At 36.0% G+C, this 22660-nt stretch overlaps 1 protein-coding gene across 3 annotated transcripts in view; it reads right to left on the reverse strand.

Annotated features, from left to right (window-relative positions):
• Positions 1-12185: 12185 nt before the first annotated feature.
• The window catches only part of LOC140640719 (uncharacterized), a 130122-nt gene continuing 119647 nt past the window's right edge, over positions 12186-22660 (reverse strand). For 2 of the 3 annotated variants that reach the window (XM_072841014.1, XM_072840947.1), the window contains exon 2: positions 12186-18778. In XM_072841014.1, coding sequence (XP_072697115.1) covers positions 17092-18330 — 1239 coding nt within the window. In that variant the 5' untranslated portion in view covers positions 18331-18778 and the 3' untranslated portion in view covers positions 12186-17091. The remainder of the gene's footprint in view (positions 18779-22660) is intronic. The other variant, XM_072841094.1, reaches the window with a different exon arrangement.

The raw sequence follows: 22660 nt of genomic DNA on the forward strand, positions 1-22660 counted from the left end.
ACACAAAAACTTAAATGAAAAGCCTTACCATATTCTTGGATAGAAATCCTTCATTCTAAAAAAAAAAGAAAAAAAAAGAAATTCTTCATGCTAAACATGTTATTTAAATTAATTTATGAATTTAACATCCTGTTGAAGATAATATCTTTCTCTAGATAGGTAGAGGTTATTTTAAAATTCAAATGGAGAGGTACCTGGGTGGCTCAGTCAAAAGAACATCTCAGAACTCAATCTCAGGGTCATGAGTTCAAGCCCAACATTGGGTGTAGAGATTACTTAAATATTTTTTAAAAAGTAAAGTTCAAATGGAAAAACAAAGGCAAGAATAAACTGGAAGAAAAAAGCCATGTGGGGTAAATGGGACTAATCTTAAAACATATTCTAAAACTTCAAAATTTTAAATAATATGGGATTGTCATCTGACTGAACAGACCAGTGGGTCCAAATAGAGAATCCAAAAATAGAATAAAAACAAAAATGGGGCATGTGAATGGAACATATCAGATCAGTTGGGGAAAAGGTGGACTTTTCAATAAAGGTAATAGGACAACTTGATAGGTTTTCTAGGGAAAAAAGTGGATTACACCATGTACTGAATCCAGAATTAACTCCAAAGAGGTCAAAATTTAAAACTGAAAAAATTTAAGTTACAAAGACTGCAAACTTGAGTGAATTACTTTATAACCATGGAGGGGGGAAAGGTCTTTCTAACTTCAAAATCTAAAAAATCAAAACATAAGAGATTGATTATCCCTTCTACATGAATTAAAAAAAGAGTTGGGGATCCCTGGGTGGTGCAGCCGTTTGGCGCCTGCCTTTGGCCCAGGGCGCGATCCTGGAGACCCGGGATCGAATCCCACATCAGGCTCCCGGTGCATGGAGCCTGCTTCTCCCTCTGCCTGTGTCTCTGCCTCTCTCTCTCTCTGTGTGTGACTATCATAAGTAAGTAAGTAAGTAAGTAAGTAAGTAAGTAAATAAATAAATAAATAAATAAATAAATAAATAATTAAAAAAAAAGAGTTGAAGTGACAAACTGGAAACATTTGCATTTTACGTTACAAACAAATGGCTAACCTCCCTAATATATAAGGAGCACCAAAAAAATTGATTAAAGGACTAATAACCTGGTAAGAATAAAGAAAGAGATTAGCAAATAATACACAGAACAAAGTCTACATGTTCTCAAATGTGTGGAAATATGCTCAACCTCATCCATAATCAAATAAATTCCGTTAAAACTATATAGAGATATTGATTCTTATGGACTAGAATGGCAGAAATTTCCCCAAATTTGAAAAACTATATTGCTAGAGGGATTGCAGATTGGTACAGACTTTTTGGAAGGCAATTTGGCAACATATTTCAAAATTCCAATTGCATTTATTTCGCTGAGCAATCCTACCTCTAGGATTTTATCCTACAGTCATGATGATGTGTATCCAAGATTATTCATATAGCAGTCTTCACAATAGCAAAAACTAGCGATAAATAAACAATTGGACATAGTGCAACATTATGTAATGGGAGAAGAAACTGAGAACACTATGGCCTGGTACAAAAAGTCTCCAAAATATATTAAATAAAAACAAAAACAAGATGAAGAACCTTATATTGTACTAATCTACTTTTTGTATAAGAAAGGGGGGAATGGATAAGAATAAGTATTGTGTTTGCATAAAGAACAAATTTGCAAAAGAAACTAATAAGTTATTTCTTTGGCAGCCTTTGAGGGCAAGAAGATGAATAGGGACAAAGAAGGGAGTAATTTTTCACCATATACTCTTTTGGGACATACTCTTTATTATGTATAAATATTGTATTATGTTTTTATTCATTGTTATCTTTACATGAGAAGGAAGAGTTGTGGGCTCCTGGGTGGCTCAGCGGTTGAGCGTCTGCCTTTAGCTCAGGGCGTGATCCTGCAATCCCAGGATCAATTCCCACATTGGGCTCCCTGCATGGAGTCTGCTTCTCCCTCTGCCTCTGTTTCTGCCTCTCTCTCAGTGTCTCTCATGAATAAATAAGTAAAATCTTTTTTTTTTTTTTAAAGGAAGAGTTGTGTTCTTTACATTTCTTTTCAGAAACCTATCACAACTGGATTCTTCACAGTTTCCTTGGCTTGAGATCACTCTTTCATTTTTCTAATTCCAATCTTCTGATCACAAAAACAAATAATAACAGCAACAAAAACATTCATGAATTGTTTTTCCACTGTCTTTTTAAAGTTAGGATTCTGTCATTGACCATCTTCCCTTAATCTGCACTTTTTTTTTCTTTTTCTTTTCTTTTTTTTTTTTTTTTAGCAACCACGTCCTTACCATTGCTTCAACATATACTGACTCATGAGCGACAAATTTGCTTCCATTCTAGGCCTATCTTTTTTTTTTTATTGTGGTAAATTATACATAAGATCAAACTTACCATTTTAACCATTTTTAAATGTATAGTTCAGTGGCATGAGTACATTCACATTATTGTGCAACCTATCCATTTCTAGAAATTTTTAATCACCCTAAACTTAAACTCTGAACCCATTAAACAATAGTTAGCCACCCCCATCCCTTGTAATCCTTCATTTTTTAAAGAAATAGAAATCCTTTTTTAAAAATGTGTTTATTCATGAGAGACACAAAGACAGAGGCAGGCAGAGGGAGAAGCAGGCTCCTGCAGGGAGCCTGATGCGGTACTCAATCCCAGGACCCATGATCTTGACTTGGACGGGGAGGCAGACGCTCAACCACTGAGCCACCCAGGTGTCCCTCCTCTGTAACCCTTATGCTGTTGTCTATGAATTTGACTGTTTTAGGTACTGCTCATGTAAATGAAAGTACACAATATTTTTTTGTGTCTGGATTATCTGACTCGGCATATAATATTTTAATGTTCATCCTTATACTCTGTATCAGATTTAATTCATTCTGAGGGCTGAATAATATTTCACTGTATATTTATACCACATTTTGTTTATTCATTTATCTGTTGAAGGACATTTGAGATGTTTCCATCCTTTGCCTGTTGTGAATAATGCTGCTGTGTTGTTCCCATCATTTGCCTGTTGTGAATAAGGCTGCTGTGAACATGGCTGTACAGCTATGTCTTAGAAACCTTGCTTTCAGTTCTTTTGTGTGTATACCTAGAAATGGAAAAACCAGACCATATCGTAATTAAGTTTTAATCTTTGGAGGAATTGCCATACAGTTCTCAGTGGCTGTACCATTTTACATTCCCTTCAGCAATGCACAGGGATTCCAATTTCTCCATATCCTCACCAACACTTGTTATATTCTGTTTTTTTTTTCTTTTAATAATAGCCATCCTAATGAGTGTGAAGAGTGTCTCATTGTTTCGGTTTGTATTTTTTAATGATTAATGATGTTGATCATCTTTTGTGTACTTATTGGCCATCTATATATCTATGCAGCTGTGCCTATGGGGGTAGGCATGGGGAGGGGGTGGACTCTCTTCCAGGTAGAGGAGGTAGCAGGTTTTTGAGTGGCTCTGTCTAGGGCTCATCTGGGATATGGGTTGTGGTCAGGCTAGAAGAGAATATGTTCTGTAGTTGTAGTCTATTCAGACAGCCCCATGACCTAGAAAAACAAAGAGTTATGGCCAAATGCAGACACCTGTGAGTTTTGTCTATAAGTGTGGGAGGGGAATTGAATAGATTCCTTTCACCTACTTTTCTAACTCTATGATTGTATTTATTTATTTTTGTTTTTCAAGTTTTTATTTAAATTCCAGTTAATGTTAATGTATAGTGTAATCTTAGTTTCAGGTGTAGAATTTAGTGATTCATCACCTAAATACAACACCCATCACTCATCACAAGTGCCCTCCTTAAAACCCATCCCCCCTACCGAAAAACCTTTTAAATTGATGATTTCTGAAACATATTTGCATGTAAAACCTGATTATTTTCATTGCTTCATTACTGAAGTATTTGCTATTGGCTTTCAGTGATAATGCTTATTTGTTTGGAAATTTTCTTTTGGTCCTGGAGTGGTAGATCTAGTTTTTGTGTTTGAGGTGTTCCTGAATTATTTTGTGATCCTTGACTGTTCTTTCTAATTTAATATAACCTAAAAAATTGATAATAATATTTGAGCCCATGGGTTGAAAGGGACTGGGAAGGTAACTTAGCCTGTTTTGTTGTGGTGGTGGTTTTTTAAGATTTTATTTATTTTATTTGAGGAGGGTGGGAGGAGAAGCAGTCTCCCTGCTCAGCAGGGACCCTGATGCAGGGCTCAATTTCAGGACCCAAGATCATGGCCTAAGGTGAAGACAGACCTGGCCGAGCCACCCAGGTGCCCTTTAATCTGTGTTTTCATCTGCTATCTGCTTAACCTCTTCTCTCCAAGTGAGTTTTCTTTGTGATTTAGGTTTCTCTAGATAACAGATCTGTATTCTGACAGAGTGAAATTATAACAGTCATCTTTCTGGGAAGGTTGAGAGACCCACTGCTCTTTTGCATTTGTTTTCCCAGCCACATTCTCTGTATGCTTTGTAAAAAATCAACTTTATTTAGGTATACTTCACAGTAAAACTTAACCATTTTAATTATTCAGATAGTTTTGCAAATAATTACCTGAGTACAAAGTCAAGTTGTTTTCTTCTAAAAGTTTTAGTTTTACATTTAAAAATATTTATTTATTTACTCATGACAGAGAGAGAGAGATTGGCAGAGACACAGGCAGAGAGGGAAGCAGGCTCCATGCAAAGAGCCCAATGTGGGACTCAATCCCAGGACTCTGGGATCACGCCCCAAGCCGAAGGCAGACGCTCAACCACTGAGCCACCCAGGCGGCCCCATAGTTTTACATTTTATATTTAGATCTATGATCCATTTTGAGTTAATTTTCTCTTTTTTTAAAAAAGATTTTATTCATGAGAGACACATAGAGGCAGAGACACAGGCAGAGGGAGAATCAGGCTCCCCATGGGAGCCTGATGTGGGACCAATCCCTGGATCCCAGATTACAACCTGAACCAAAGGCAGACTCTCAACCACTGAGCCACCCTGATGTTCTGGAGTTAATTCTTCTATGAGGTTTATGATAAGGTTTTATTGTTTGTTCATTTATTTTGCATATGTCCAATTTTTCTAGCACCATCTGTTGAAAAGACTATTTTTTCTATGTTGAATTGCTTTTGCATCTTTGTCAAAAATCATTTGACTATATATGTACACTTCTGTATTCTAATCTGTTCTGTTTATTTTTACACCAATACAACACTCCCTCTGCCCATGTCTCTGCTTCTCTCTCTTTAAAATTAAAAAAAAAATAAAGTAGGTTTACAATAAGTCTTAAAATCTGCCCATGTCTCTGCTTCTCTGTCTTTAAAATTAAAAAAAAAATAAAGTAGGTTTACAATAAGTCTTAAAATCAATATTGTGGGGATCCCAGGGTGGCTCAGCAGTTTGGTGCCTGCCTTTGGCCTGGGGCGTGATCCTGGAGTCCCTGGATCCAGTCCCGCATTGGGCTCCCTGCATGGAGCCTGCTTCTTCCTCTGCCTGTCTCTGCCTCTCTCTCTCTCTCTCTGTCTCTCATGAATGAATAAATAAAATCTTTTAAAAAAATCAATATTGTGAGTCACACAACTTTATTCTTCACATTTGCTTTAGCTACTCTGTTTTTTTTTTTGCATTTCCATATGAATTTAGAATCAGGTTGTTTAGGGACTCCTGGGTGGCTCAGTGGTTGAGCATCTATCTGCCTTCCGCTCAGGGTGTGATCCCGGTCTGGGAACCAAATCCTGCATCATGAACCCTGTGAGGAGCTTGCTTTCTCTCTGTCTACATCTCTGCCTCTCTCTCTCTCTCTTTCTCTCATCTCTCAAGAATAAATAAAATCTTAAAGAATCAGGTTGTTTATTATACAAAAATACTGCTGGAATTTTGATTAAATTACATTGACTCTATACATCAACATGAAGGTAACTTACTCATAAACTATATTTTGTCTTCCAGTCTATCAACATGAATTAATCTTGGCTTTTTAAATTTCTTTCTTCAGTTTTATAGTTTTCAGCATATGGATTCTGCACTTTTTTTTTTTTTAATATATTTACTTGAAAAAAAAAATATATATTTACTTGAGAGAGAGTGCTGCAAGCATACAAGTGCAGGGATGGGCTGAGGAAGAGAGAGAGAGAGAGAGAATCCCAGGCAGACTCCCCACTGAGCCCAGAGCCTATTGCAGGGCTGGATCCCAGGATCCTACATCATGACCTGAGCTGAAGTCAGACACTCAACCTACTGAGCCACCCTGCCCTCCCCCTACACTTGTATTTTTAAATATAGGCATCAGTGTTTTGTTTGGGAGAATTATCAATTGTAGTTTTCATTTGCTAGAGTATAGAAATAAGGTTGATGTTTATAGGCTGACCTTGTATTCAGTCTTGATAAAGTCACTTATTAGTTTTAGGAGTTTTTTGTTAGACTGCTTGGAATGTTCTAATCATCTCTATAGAGACAGTTTTAATTCTTCATTTCCATTTTGATGCCTTTTTTTTTCCTTTTTCTTATTTCACTGGATATGACTTCCAGTATGACATTGAATAGGAGTGATGAAAGTGGACATCATTGTATTGCTCCTGATCTGGGACAGGAAGCATTCAGTCTTTTACCATGAGTGATAGGTCTTCTCTCTTTTTTTTTTTTTTTTTAGGTCTTCTCTTAATGTAAGAAAAGTCATTTCTATTCCTAGATTGCTAGGTGTTTCCATCATGAATAGACATTAAATTTTGCCAAATGTTTTTTCTACATTAATTGATATGATCATATATTTTTATTTTTAGTTTATTACTATGGTATATTAATTAGTTTCCATATATTAAACCACTGTTGCATTACTCAGATAAAAACCAATTTGCTTGTGATGCAGTCTATATTGCTGGCTTTGATCGCTAACTTTCTGTTGAGCAAATTTGTGCCTATATTAATAAAGAATACTGGTCTGGATAAATTTGTGCCTATATGAATAAAGAATATTGGTCTGTACTTTTTTTTGTTACTGCCTTAGTCTGATTTTGGTATCAGAGTAATGCTAGCCTCATAAAAGGAGTTGGAACATTCCTCCCCCTCCCCGCCCGCGCCCCCCCCCCCCCCCGTCTGTTTTTTTGGTAGAGATTGTGCAGAATTGACATTATGTATCCTTTTGAGTATTTGGTGGATTACAATCACAAAACCATCTCAGCTAGAATTTTATTTTTTGGAATGTTTTTAACTATGAATTCAATTTTCTTCTTTTGTCAATTGAAGTATAGTTGTTATATCATTATGTAAGTTTAGCATACATAACATGTTGACTTGGTATATTCATATATTGTGGTATAGTTGCCATTGTAGCATTGCTAGCACTTCTATCATATTACATAATAATGATTTCTTTTTTGTGGTGGGAATAATTTAGATTTCATCTCTTAAAAAGTTAAACATTTATAATACCATATTGTTTGTTATCACTCTGCTGTGCACTACATCTCCAAGACTTATTTATCTACTAATTACAAGCTTTTATTCTTAAACAATAGATCTCTTATTCCTCCAGCCCCTAACCCTTGGTAACCACCATTTCACTCTCTGTTCTTATTATTTTGTTTTTTGTTTTTGTCTTTCTCTGTTGGATTTATTTCATTTAGTATAAAATCTTCAAGGTCTATCCCTGTTGTTGCAAATGGCAGGATTTCCTTTCTCGTGGCTGAATAATATTTGTGTGTGTGTGTGTATACCTGTGTGTATCACATTTTCTTTATCTATTCATTGTTGAAGGGCACTTCGGTTGTTTCCATACCTTGGCTATTGTGAATAATGTAATAAACATGGGAATGTGTCCATCTCACCAATACACTATTTTCATTACCTTTGGGTGTGTACCGCAAAGTGGTATTGTTCAGTCATATGATAGTTATGTTTTTAATTTTTTGAGGAACTTCCATATTGTTCTCCATAGTAGCTGAACAAATTTATATTCCCATCAGCGGTGTACAAGGGTTCCCTTTCTCCACATCCTCACCAGTTCTTATTATCTTGTCTTGTTGATAGCCATTCTAACAGATGTGAAGTGACATGTTGTGGTTTTGATTTGCATTCTCCTGATAAGTAGTGATGTTGAGCATCTTTTCAGGTACCTGCTAGCCATTTGGATGCCCTCTTTTGAAGAATTTCTTTTTTTTTTTAATTTATTTATGATAGTCATACAGAGAGAGAGAGAGAGAGGCAGAGACATAGGCAGAGGGAGAAGCAGGCTCCATGCACTGGGAGCCTGATGTGGGATTCGATCCCGGGTCTCCAGGATCATGCCCTGGGCCAAAGGCAGGCGCTAAACCACTGCGCCACCCAGGGATCCCGAAGAATTTCTATATAGTGCCTCTGCCCATTTTTTAATTGGATCATTTGAGGGATTTCTTTGTTTTGCTATTGAATAGTATTCGTTCTTTATATATTTTAGATATTAAACCCTTTTCCAATGTATACTTTGCAAATAATTTCTCCCATTCTGTGGGTTGCTTTTAATTTTGTCGATTGTTTCTTTTGATGTGCAGAAACTTTTAAGTTTTCTATGGTCCCACTCACTGATTTTTGCTTATTGCTTTTGTTTTTGGTGTCATATCCAAAAAGTTATTGCTAAGGCAAATGTTGAGGAGCATCTTTATATTTTCTTTTTGGAAATAAATGAAATCAAACCAGAAACAGAACTATAGAATGAGAAATTAAACTAAGAGCTGGTTTTTATAAACCTAAGCAAAAACAACAAACTTTTAACTAGACTAAAAAGAGGGCTCAAATAGATTAAATCAATATTGATAAAGGAGACGTTACAACTTATACAGAAACACATAGGTTCATAAGAGACTACTATGAACAATAATATGCCAACACATTAGATGATATAGAAGAAATGGATAAATTCCTAGAAAGACACAACCTGCTAAAACTATATCAGAAAGCAATAAAAAATCTGAACAGACCAATAATGAGTGAAAAAAAATTGAATCAATAATCAAAAACCTTCCAACACAGAACACCAGGCCCAGACAACTTCACTGGTAAATTCTATCAAACACTTAAAGAACTAATGCGAATCCTTCTCAAAATCTTCCAAAAATCTGAAAAGCGAACACTTCCAAACTCAATCTATAAGGCCAGCATTAGCCTGATGCCAAAGTCAAATAAGGACATTACAAGAAAAGAGAACTGTAGATCAATATCCCCAATGAATATAGATTCAAAAATTCTCAACCAAGTATTAGTAAACTGAACTCAAGAATACATTAAAAAGGAACTCAAGAATGCATTAAAAAGGTAACTGATGGTTACCATGACCAACAGGAATTCACGACTGGGATGAAAGGATGTTTCCAGGTCCACATACCAATAAATACAACACATCACATTAAGTAAGAGATAAATAAAAATCACATGATCGTCTCAGTACATGCAGAAAAAGCATCTGACAAAGTACAATGTCCTTTCATGAGAAAAACACTAAAAAGACTGGGTATAGAGGAAACATACCTCAACATAATAAAGGCCATGCATGAAAACCGCAGCTAACATTACACTCAACAATGAAAAACTGAAAGCTTTTTCTCTAAGATAAAGAAAAAAAAGGATGCCCATTTTCATCCCTCCTATTTAATATAGTACTAGAACTCCTAGCTCGAGCAATTAGGCAAAACAAAGAAATAAAAGGCATCTAAATAAAAAAAAGAACTAGTATCAACCTACAGAAATCAGTGGCATGTCTACATACTAACAATGAAACATCTGAAATAGAAGAAAGCTATCTCATTCAGGATAACACTGAAAACAAGAAAATACCTTGGAATAAATTTAATCTGTACAATAAAAACTATAAGACTTTGTTGAAAGAAATTGAAAAAGATACCAATAGAAAGATGTCTCATGTTCATGATTGTAAAGTTTAATATTGTTAAAATGTCCACACTACCCAGAGCCATGTACAGATTCAGTGCAATCCCTTTCAAAATTCCAGTGACATCTTTCACAGAGATAGAAAAAATAATCCTAAATTTTGTATGGAATCAAAATGACCCTGAATAGCCAAAGCAGTCGTGAGAAAGAACAGAGCCAGACGCATCACACATCTTGATTTCAAACTATACTACAAAGCTATAAAACAGTATGATACTGACATAGAAACACAAAATTATGGAAGCAGCCCAAGTGTCCACTGATAGAGATGAATGGATGAAAAAGATATGATATATATATGTAATATATATATATATTACCCAGCCATTAAAAAATAATTAAATCTTGCTGTCTGCAATGACATGGATGGCGCTAGATAATATAATGTGAAGTAAATCAATCAGAAAAACAAATACCATATGTTTTTACTCATATGTGGAACTTAAGAAATAAAACAAATGAGCAAAGGAAAGACAGACAGACAAGCCAAGAAAGAGACTTAATTATCGAGAACAAACTGTTGGTTACCAGAAAGGAGGTGGGTTGGGGCATGGGTGAAATGGTAGGGATTAAGGAGAGCACTGGGTGATGTATGGAATTGCTGAATCACTATACACCTGAAACTAATATAACACTGTATGTTAACTAAACTGGAATTAAAATAAAAATTAAAAAGAGGGAAAGGAAAAACAAGAAAGATTAACAGAATGGAGTGTATAATTAAATACCTGCATATACAAGGACCTAATATTCAAAAGGAGAACCAAGAACACCAAACGGATACTCTCTTCAACAAATGATTTTGGGAAAACTGGATAACCACAGGCAGGAAAATGAACTGGGACTCCTATCATACGTCACTCACAAAAACCAACCAGAAATGGATAGAAGACTTAAACATAAGATAGTATACTTACATTAGTCTGTGTCTCTCATGAGTAAATAAAATCTTTAAAAAAAAGAGTATTTAGGGAATAGATGGGTAAGGAAGATGCATACTCCATTAACATTCCCAAGCTTTTTCTTCCTATAACTCCATGGATCTGGCCGTAACCCTCTGAAATCAATAGTTTATTAGTACAGTTTTGCCTGCATCTTCTTGAGACCAGTACTTCCATACTAACTCTTTTGACTTAGGACATTCTTTTGAACTGCTAATCGACATGTATAGTTTATTTTCAGAAGTCTCTGAAATGGGTCATTAATAGCACATTAGTAAAATTAACCCCAAGGTCTTACTTTTGCCCAAGTGCCAACAATTCAGTGACAAAGATTTTTTGACCAAACTTTAGTCACTTTTGAACTTTCTAGATCTGCGCCTTTACTTATAAAATAAGATTTAGTAAGAACCCTGTCAGTTTAACTAGAACCCTCTACCTTTAATATGTGATCACCCCTGCTACCTGATCAGGTTCCTCACCCTCTGCCTTCACCTGGTGCTGTGTGATCAGGCTGGCCTGCCTTCAGCAGGGATCCTGTTTGGTTGGTTTAACCAGAACACCATTACCCCTGGTGTTTCCTTAGAATTTTTTCAGGCACTGACCCTCACCTTATTCCCTGACTATACATTTCCACTTATCCAATCTTCAGACTGTGAACTTGCAGTCTACCTTGTAAGTTTTAGGAGCAGCACCTGCTCCTTTTCCACCTGCACTTTGAGTAATGTGAAACAGATGATGCTTTCATTGTTCCTTCATGTATCCTCAAGACAGGTTAGAACAGATGTATACAATTTGGAAACATGGTCCAGTCTGCTTCCTCCAGTTTGAGGGGTGAAACTGGGCAGCCCATATCAATACCACGCAAGGGAGAGTTGGGACAAGAGTAAAAATGCCACAAAACATTACTAACATTTTGAAGATGGCTTTTGGCTTGTTTGGGCATTTGCTTGTTTCTATAAACCATTGACTGTTTTCCAGAGGTATTACAAAATTGGCTCAGAAAGTTTTTTTGTTTTTCCAGTTTCTGTAAGGGAACAATAGCTTGGAGATTCCTAGTTCTGCATTTTTAAGATGTCACTCCAGGAACTGTATTTTTATTTCCTGTTCCAATAATTTTTACTTTTAAATGAGTAAGGTCGGGGAAGCTTTATAAACTGCTAAAAATTACAGACCTTATCAAAAATACAATTGGGATTTTACTCTCCAATGAAAAGTGCTTTTGTCTTACCACATATTAGGAGCACATAATTAAGCAGGAAAAGGATTGTCTTAGCTTGGGCATTGTAAAAAAAATACCATAGACTGGGTGGTTTAAACAACAGACATTTATTTCTTACAGTTCTAGAGGCTGGGGAATCCCATGATCAAAGTGCTGGCAAAATTCTGGTGAAGGTCCAATTCCTGGCTTGTGGATAGCTGCTTTCTCTGTGCTGCATTCATATGACCTTTCCTTGGTATATACACATGCAAAGCAACCTCTTATAATCTTTCTTTTCCATTTTATGGGTACTTTTCCCATCATGAGTGTCCTACCCTCATGACCTAATCTAAACCTAATTATTTCCTTACAGTGCCATCTCCAAATACCATCACACTAGAGATCAGGGCTTCAATGTATGAATTGGGGGGGTGGGGAGGGGGTACAACAGTTCCTAATAAGGATTTTTCTCATTCACCCAACTAACAGACTTTTAAAAAATAGGTTAAGCAGGGATGGCATTCAAAGTACTTTGTTCAGGAGCCTCATGCTGAAAGACATGATCATAGTTTGAAAAATGCAAAGGCACACTATAATTTGGGTCAGACTTAAAATCAGAAATGTCATTTCTCCCAAAATAAATAATATAAATTTGATGCAATTCCAACTAGAATATCAAAGCATTTTTCTATTTCAAGAACACAGTCTTCATTTATATAGAAAGAAAATTAACTTAGAATAGCCAATAAAATTATGCAGCAAGGAGGACTTGGTCTTTTATGCAATATCAAAATACAATAAGGCTAATGTTAAATCAGCTTATCAACTAATATATTAATATAGAAGTAGAAAAATAGATTAGTGAAATGAGAATACAGAAATAGGTCTTGGTATAAATGAAAGTACAAGGCAGTTTCAGTTGAATGAAGAAAAGATCATGTGGTTAAAGGATTACATAGCTAAATTTCAGTTGAACAGAAAAGGATGGTATTGGTAAAGAATTAAGAATAGGCCTTTCCCACTGACCCATGTCTGGAAAGATGACCTTTCTACCGGTTTCCTTGAAGAAAATACTATTGTAGATTTCTCATTTATATCCTGTACCTGGACTGAGGCAGGTTGCGGGGAAGCTGTGAATTGGCATGTAGACATCAATAGTCTGTGACTAAGGCATCATAAGTCTTGGGAAACCAAGGCAGCAGCTTCCCTGTGCTTAAGTGGGTATCAGTTTCACAACTGGGTGTGTATATCACACCACGCAGATGCAGTACTGGGTTACCATAAGATGTCCTGGATGAGAATGTTAATGTTTCCCAATGCTTAGGTAAACCACATCCATTCTGACCTTTTCTCCCCTGAACAGTGTGGAGGCCCTGGAAACTGTGCTTACTTGGGCAGTCACAGGACTATGAAGGTGTTTTTGGTTTTTTGGTCAGGGCAAGGCTAATAATAAACTGGGTTAAAGCCTGTTTTGTTTTTTTGATTGGTGGTTCAAATCTGTGATTGCTGTTGGTGGACACCACAAGTTGGTCAGAACAATGTGACCAGCTGCTGAATAGATAGATTATTTTAACAAATTGTGCTTGTATAACTGGAAACCCATATGGAAGAAAATAACAAGGAATCCTCATTTTTATATGACATTAAAAATTAAATTCTAGATAGATTAGATATTTACATATTGAAAAAAGCAAATAAACAACTTGCAAGGAAAACCTAAGAAATATACAATCGAAAGATTAAAATATCTTAACCAATTCATAAGCTTAGAAAAAATTAATACATATCTGGTTACACAGAAATTTAGGGTATTTTAATGGAAAAATCATTTTTTTGTGATTAGACAAATTAGACAAAAATTAGACAAATTCCTAATGTCTTTAATGTCTAAAGAGGTCTTAAAAATTGACAGAGATAAATAATCCTATAGGAAAATGAGCTAACATTATAAAAATTTACAAAGAAGCAAATCTAGGAGCAGGTGGTTATACTCGTCAACATGAATTTAAGTAATATATCTGTTGCAGTGTTAGAGGAGAGTTGTTTTTGAAAATGACTGATAGCATCTATTAAAATTTAAAAAAATAGCATATGTCCTTTGATCTAACAATCTCTTGCCTGTAATCTATCCCCTAGAAATAAACATATCTGATACTTAAGGTCCAATTTTAATTGTAGTGTTCTTTGTGGTGGCAAATAACTAGCAACAAGTTGAATCAGTAAGGGGGAATGTCAGAGTAAATTTGAAGTGTGCAGTATCACAGATATTACTCATCTTACTCTATGTGACTATCCTAATCATTGTTGTACCTTGGCACTAGCCAACTACTGGCACCAAAAGGTAATCCCTCCTAGTTTGGTTTGAATTAAGAGTTTTTGGGATCCCTGGGTGGCTCAGCAGTTTAGCGCCTGCCTTCGGCCCAGGGCGTGATCCTGGAGTCCCAGGATCAAATCCCACATCAGGCTCCCTGCATGGAGCCTGCTTCTCCCTCTGCCTGTGTCTCTGCCTCTCTCATGAATAAATAAAATCTTTTAATAAAAAAAAAATGGGGATCCCTAGGTGGCGCAGCGGTTTGGCGCCTGCCTTCGGCCTAGGGCACGATCCTGGAGACCCAGGATCGAATCCCACATCGGGCTCCTGGTGCATGGAGCCTGCTTCTCCCTCTGCCTGTGTCTCTGCCTCTCTCTCTCTCTCCCTCTGTGACTATCATAAATAAATAAAAATTAAAAAAAAATTTAAAAAAAAAAATGAAGAGTTTTCAGTTGCTCTGGTGACTTCAAAACTGCACAAGCTCAAGGGTGAAACACTTAAGGAACACGAGGGGAATGCTTAATGAGGAATGGAAGAAAATGAAGGATAATTTAGATTCATGTAGATATACAGGTTATTTGGGTACATTACCCCAGAAAACCAATCCCTGGCATTTATAATCTTCTCTCAAGACCAATGTTCAAAACCTCCAACAAGTAGTATAGTGATACAGTTCTATTAGCATTTAATTATTTTGAATTTAAAAGAAATTGATATATGTGAAATATGCCTAAGGTTTAAATGTTGTGTATGCATTTTTATCACTATTCAAAAAGAGCACTAACAACTTTTTCTATGTTAAGTTGTTGTGGAAAGAGATTGAGTAAACAAAAATCCTCAGAAAGATTTGCTTCAAATAAAACAATATTGTTTAGGTCTCAGATCTTTTTTAGCACTACTTTCCCCAAAGAAACAAACAGGGGGTACTGATTGAGTGTATCTGGCAGATAAGGAAAAAAAGTCTGAGGTTAAAATTGAAGGTGAGATACACGAGAATTGACATTTTACTTAGTGGCATGTTTAAAAGTTTGAGAGTAACTTAGTTTCCTTATTTTAAAAATATCAAATTCTTAATGCCAACACTAGTATGTGGACTTTTAAGATTTCTAATAAATATTTCAGTAGAAACCAATTTTTAATATCAAGTCTGTGCATATATTATTAAATGATCTTTAAATGAATGTAATCCAACCAACCTGTTGCACAATCATGCTATAACTTCTAAGAGATCACACAGATTAGTGACGTTACATGCAAGAGTAAATTTAAATAATTTAAGCTACCATCCCAATTTTCAAAAATGACTTATAGTAAAGGTATGATTTTAGAAATATTTCCTATAAAATATTAGCATCTATCTGGACTGTGAGTCTATATTACACGTACTCCATGTACACCTTTCCTAGTCCTATCTTTATCTTTTTTAATTTTCAGAAATATACAAACAATAAAACACATTACTACAACTCAGACATAACTATCATTTTGTTATAGTTATCTGGAGTCTTTTATTTCTTTTTAATCATAGTTATATAGATACAAAACTGAAGTATCTTTTAGCTATTTCTTTTCCACTACCTTTCTTTCTAGAGGCAACCACTTTTGGAAATTGAGTGTGTATCCTTCCAATTCATTCTTTAGCTTTACATAAAAATATTTATTCATAATCAATGCTTAATACTAGTGTTTGTTAGTGTTGATTTCATTCAAATTCAGTTATGATTATATTTATCCCTTCATTTTCACTCTACATGATTTTTCAGGTCTTTCTATGTGTGTGTGTGTGTGTGTGTGTGTGTGTGTGTGTATAAAAAACCTGTTATACTTTACTCAGAATATTCTACTGTGTGCTCTTATCACATTTTATTTATCCATTTCACAAGCAACAGATATTTATTTCCAATTTTTTGCTAATATAATTCGTGCTTCAATGAACACAGAAGTACATGACTCCCTAGGTACATGTATCGGTTTTGTGGGGATATGCATGTATACTCAAGAGTGAGTATTCTGGAATCTATTTTAGAAATTCCCTCCTACTCCAAGGTTTTAAAAACATTCTCCTATAAAATTCTTATATTACTAAGTTTTGCTTTTTGCATTCTAATCTTCAGTACTTTTGGGTTTTATAATAAATAATGTATTACTACAGCAGAGATCTAATATTTTTCCACATGAAGAATCAGTTACCCTGAGACCATTTTTTGAATCATCCATGATTTCCCTACAAACTGGTGATACCACCTCTATCAGTTAACAATTCCCCATAAAGGCATGCATGTTTCTGAAGATAATATTCTGTTCCAATTTCTGATTTCTACAAATGCACCAACAAGTAATTTTCATTACATATGTAGCAAAACATTTTTAAAATGACAGTTCACTTAATGTCAAATCTTTATACCTCTTAATGCATCAGGTAGACCTTCCAGAACCATGTTACTTGGTGTTCATGACTGGATCCTTACTTCAATTAGATTGCTCCTAACAGTACATCATTAACAATGTTTGTTGTGGCAGTTCTGGGAGTACCTAAGTTTTCATGATATTAAGATACTTATTAAAATTGTTAGTATTTAAGTTTTGAGTTGTTGGTGAAGTATTTCCCACATTCATGTCACTTTATTGTAAAACAAATCTTCAGTGTAACATTAAATGTGTGTTCTGATGAAAGTTTTGCTAAATTCAAGGCATTCACAGAGTTTTAGTGAGTATGAATTCTCTGGTGTCTAATATGATGTGACTTCTGGCTAAAAGCTTTGCCACATTCACTACACTGATAAGGTTTTTCTCCAGTGTGGATTCTCATATGTAGAGCAAGAGTTGAGAACTGAGAGAAGGCTTTCCCACATTCATTACAACCGTAGGGCTTCTCACCTGTATGGCTTCTCATATGAACAGTAAGAGATGAGCTTTGACAGAAGGCTTTCCCACATATTTTACATTCATAAGGTTTATCACCCGTATGAATTCTCACATGCACAATGAGTGATGTGATTCTAGAGAAGGCCTTTCCACATTTATTACATTCATAGGGTTTCTCTCCTGTATGAATATTGTGATGTTTAATGAGGTATTGCTTCTGCCTAAAGATTGTTCCACATTCATTACATTTATAGGGTTTCTCTCCAATATGAATTTTCTCATGCTCAGTGAGATTTGATTTGCCACTGAAGGCTTTCCCACATTCTTTACATATATAGGGCTTCTCTCCCGTATGACTTCTCTGGTGTCTAATGAGGCTTGACTTCTGAATGAAAGCTTTCCCACACCCTTTGCATTCATAAGGTTTCTCTCCGGTATGTATTCTTTGATGGATAATAAGGTTTTCCTTCTGGCTAAAGGCTTTTCCACATTCATTACATTTAAAGGGTTTCTTTCCACTGTGGATATTCTGATGTTTAATGAGGTATTGCTTCTGGCTGAAGGCCCTTCCACATTGATTACATTCAAATGGTTTCTCTCCTGTATGGATTTTCTCATGCTCAGTGAGATATGATTTGCCATTGAAGGCTTTTCCACATTCCTTACATGTATAGGGTTTGTTTCCAGTATGATTTCTCTGGTGTTTAATGAGGCCTGGCATCTGAATAGAAGCTTTCCCACATTCATAAAGTTTCTCTCCAGTATGATGTTTCTGATGAGAAAGGAAGTTTCTTTTCTGGCTGAAGGCTTTTCCACATTTATTACATTTATATGGTTTCTTTCCCATATGACTTCTCAAATGTAGAGTAAGGGATGAGACTCGAGAGAAAACTTTACCACATTCAGTACATTCATGTGACTTTTCTCCAGTATGCATTTTCTTATGTTCTATGAGGTTTTGCTTCAGGTTAAAGGTTTTTCCACATTCATCACATTCATGAGGTTTCTCTCTACTATGAATTTGATCATGCTGAAGGAGATCTGCTTCAGGCTGAAGGCTTTCTAACATTTTTATCATGTACAGATATTTTTTCCAACAAGAATTCCTCAGTAGCTCTTGACATGTGACATAGACAAAAGATTTTCCACATTCATCAGATTCATATGGTTTCTCTCCAAAATTAATCCCCAGGTAGCTAATGAAGTTGAATTTATGTTCAAAGACTTCACATTGCTTATCCTGAGATTAGACAATTACAGACTGGGATTAACTATATGACATCACTGTATTCTTAATGGTTCTTTCTTAGATAGCTTCTCTTATATGTTTATATTATGTTCAAAATTCCCTTAAGTCCCATACATATAGTCTTAAAGAAACAGTGTCTGTGCTCAGAGGAAGTACTTTCTGTTACCCAGGTTTTCTGAATTTTTTCTTAGCTGTATTTTCCTGGAGAAGAATGAGACTCAACTCACATGTCTTCCATGTTGTGTCTTTATCTATTTATAAATTTCCCAGTCCTTTTCTAAAAAGGAATACAAAAAAAATCATAATTGAAAAGAGCTATAACTAAAATATTTAGTGGCTCACATGAAGTAAAAATCCAGTAAAGTAGCTGTCATCATCAATACCACTAAAACTTGTGATTTTTTCCAATGTTATTAATAAAATTTCAGAAATGTGATATTGTAAAACAGACTCTTTATTTCAAACCTAGTTTACCAGTATAAGAGAAAGCTTAAACACAAGTAACATTTACAGTTGCATGTAGCTTAAACTGCTTTTTTATGTGGGGCTCAATTCACAACCCTGAGATCAAGACCTGAGCCAGATCAAGAGTTGGACATTTAACTGACTGAGCCATTCAGATGCACCCCCCCCTTTAAAAATGTTTTAAATTTATTTTTTTCAGGTGCCCCTTAAACAGCTTTTTTTTTTTTTTTTTTTAAATTTATTTATGATAGTCACACAGAGAGAGAGAGAGAGGCAGAGACACAGGCAGAGGGAGAAACAGGCTCCATGCACCGGGAGCCTGATGTGGGATTCGATCCTGGGTCTCCAGGATTGTGCCCTGGGCCGAAGGCAGGCGCCAAACCGCTGTGCCACCCAGGGATCCCCCCTTAAACAGCTTTTAATGTAACTTTGTACACTTCATAAATAAGTAAAATAAAACATAAAAACCCCATGACAAACAGGATGAAAGGACAAACACATAAAATTGGGAGAGCCTCAGGTGAAAGGATAAAAAATAATATGAATAGAAGAATTATTAAAGAGGATGTGTGGTTAAATAAGATAATCTCTATCTTTCTGAAAGTCCATTAAAATGACATTAAGAGGATGAAGGGCATATACTCATAAGCATTAAGAGGCTGGAGAGACACCAGTGGATGAGATGTTTTAGGAAATTTTGGAAGGACAGAAAATAAAGAATTATAATTTAACAGCAGAATCGAATGACTTAAAAGCCCACAGAAGATGGTGCCACCTAGAAACAAGGTAATTTGTCAACACAAAGGCTCTATAACTGGATAGACTAGGTGAGAGTGGAAGGTGAGACTTATAAAAAATGATTATAAAAGCAGCAGCCGGGGGGATCCCTGGGTGGCTCAGCGGTTTAGCGCCTGCCTTTGGCCCAGGGCGTGACCCTGGAGTTCCGGGATCGAATCCCATGTCGGGTTCCCGGCATGGAGCCTGCTTCTCCCTCCCCCTGTGTCTCTGCCTCGCTCTCTCGCTCTCTCTATGTCTATCATAAATCAATCAATCAATCTTTAAAAAAAAAAAAAAAAGCAGCCGATGTACCCAATCTTCTTAACTGGAAGGAAATAGGAATTTGTTATCCAAAGTATAAATAGGAGGCTCCAAATTTACTGATAGGCAAAGAAGATTATAATACTGAAAACAAGGTAATGAGTAAAAGTTCTTATGCAGAATAGGGTCCTAACCCCTTTCTAGTGATGCTTGTTAGAAATGCTGGGGTTACTGGTGTTAGACAACAGAAGGGTTCTTTTCTGAAAAAAATGAGAAGACCATGAGAACATTTATAGATACTAACATTTGGAGTCCTATAAAAGAAATATCTAGATATCTGATTGAATGATGCACAGCAAAGCCCACCATTTTATAAGCTCCAACCATGCATACCTACTACAGTAATATTTCTGATACTTCAGTGTTAAATATTAATATAGCACTAAAGATCACAAAAATGTGATGAAAGCTCTAAGGTGAAAGATCAAAACAAGAAGGAAAAAATAAGGAAAGGAATAAAAGAACACACACATACAATACTATAATTAGTACTACAGAAAGCTAAGAGCTTGTATAACACTTAAATATTAACAGGGTTCTATAAAAAGTGCTTTTGCAAATAAACAATATGATGTTTACCTAAAAAATTCAACAGCTTGGGAGAGAAAGGTCCAGGAAACCTCCCAGAATAAAAAAAAAGGAAGGGAGAAAGAAATGATGATTGGAAAATTAGTGGGTTAGTGGAGGCATCCAGGAGATTCAACATTTCTTAAAGGAGTTCCAGAGAAAACACAAAGGAAAATGAATGCAGGAAATTATCTCAATTCCATCTTTCATGTTAACAAGCTGATTATATAAATTACATATTTTTTATTTTTTATTTAAAGATTTTATTTATTTATTCATGATAGACATAGAGAGAGAGAGGTAGAGACACAGGCAGAGGGAGAAGCAGGCTCCATGCAGGGAGCCTGACATGGGACTCGATCCTGGATCTCCAGAATCTTCAGCCCTGGGCTGAAGGTGGCGCTAAACCGCTGAGCCACCCGGGCTGCCCATAAATTACATATTTTAAAAGATTTTGTTTGAGAGAGAGAGAGAGAAGGGGGAAGGGCAGAGAGAGAAGAGAATGTTAAGCAGATTCCACTGAAGAGGACCCTAGATCAGACCTGAAGTGAAACCAAGAGTTAGATGCTTAACCAACTGCGCCACCTAGGTGTCCCTAGAAGATTTTTTTTTTTTTTTTTTAATTTTTATTTACTTATGATAGTCACAGAGAGAGAGAGAGAGAGAGAGGCAGAGACACAGGCAGAGGGAGAAGCAGGCTCCATGCACCGGGAGCCGGATGTGGGACTCGATCCCGGGTCTCCAGGATCGTGCCCTGAGCCAAAGGCAGGCGCTAAACCGCTGTGCCACCCAGGGATTCCCCCTAGAAGATTTTATTTTTAAGTAATCTTTATATCCAATGTGGGGCTTGAATTTACAACCCTGAGATTAAGAGTTGCATGCTCTATCAATTAAGCCAGCCAAGTGCTCCTAAGCTGATACTATCTTAAAATGTTTAAATCAAAAGTAGATAAAATAGCTGTATAAAATGTGGGAATAAACACCAATAGACTCAGTTAAATGAGTTGAAAGTGGTTGCCTATGTGGAATAGGAACTGGGCTAATAGTATTCCACTTTTTTTAAAAATAGTTTTTTAAGTAATATCTACATCCCATGTGGGGCTCAAACTCACAACTCCAAGATCAAGAGTCACACATTCCTCCAACTGAGCCAGCCAGGCATCCCCTATTTCACTTTTAAAAGCCCTATTTGGGATGCCTGGGTGGCTCAGTGGTTGAGTGTCTGCCTTTGGCTCAGGATGTCATCCCAGGGTCCTGGGATTGAGTCCCACATCAGGCTCCCTGCAGGCAGTCTGCTTCTCCCTCTGCCTATGTCTCTACCTCTCATGAATGAATGAATAAATAAATAAATCTTTAAAATAAATAAATAAAAGCCCCTATTTGTTATATTCTCAGAGATGTACTTGATTTGGGCCTCTCAACTCTAACTGATCTAGAATTGTATAGTATCTATAGATGGTCTCTTTATCTGATTGCAGTTGAATTTTACATGGCTAAACAGCAAAGTACATATTTAGTGAAACAAAGGCTAGAAAACAGCCATTCTTGCTTTGAAATTTGATTTTCTGCAGTGTTTTGATTATGATACTATCATTTCTAAATATAGAAACTGTCATTGCCATCAACTTCAGTTTTCATGTTTCCCTTTCATTATGTCTGAAATAACTGGTACCAAAGCTCTCTTTTGTGAAGAGCCCTTTTCTTGTCCCCCTTCTGAATTCTTTCTGTTATAATTGTTTTCTAGTCACTAACTAGAAGTCTCCTATGTGATCTGTCCTGTCCCTCTCAAAATTTTATCCTCATTTTCTTTCCTTAAAAAAAAAAAAAAAAAGATTTTATTTTTTAAGTAATCTCTACACCCAACATGGGGCTCAAATTTACAATCCCAAGATCAAAGTCATATGGCCTACCAACTGAGCCAGCCAGGTGCCCCTCCTCATTTCCTTATGCAAGAACTGACTCTAGTAATATGCTCTCACCCATATCAATGCTATAATACATACTTAGAAAACAAAAGCCCTCTATCATC

Source organism: Canis lupus, chromosome 1 (assembly GCF_048164855.1).
Source record: "Canis lupus baileyi chromosome 1, mCanLup2.hap1, whole genome shotgun sequence".
Lineage (NCBI taxonomy): Eukaryota > Metazoa > Chordata > Mammalia > Carnivora > Canidae > Canis > Canis lupus.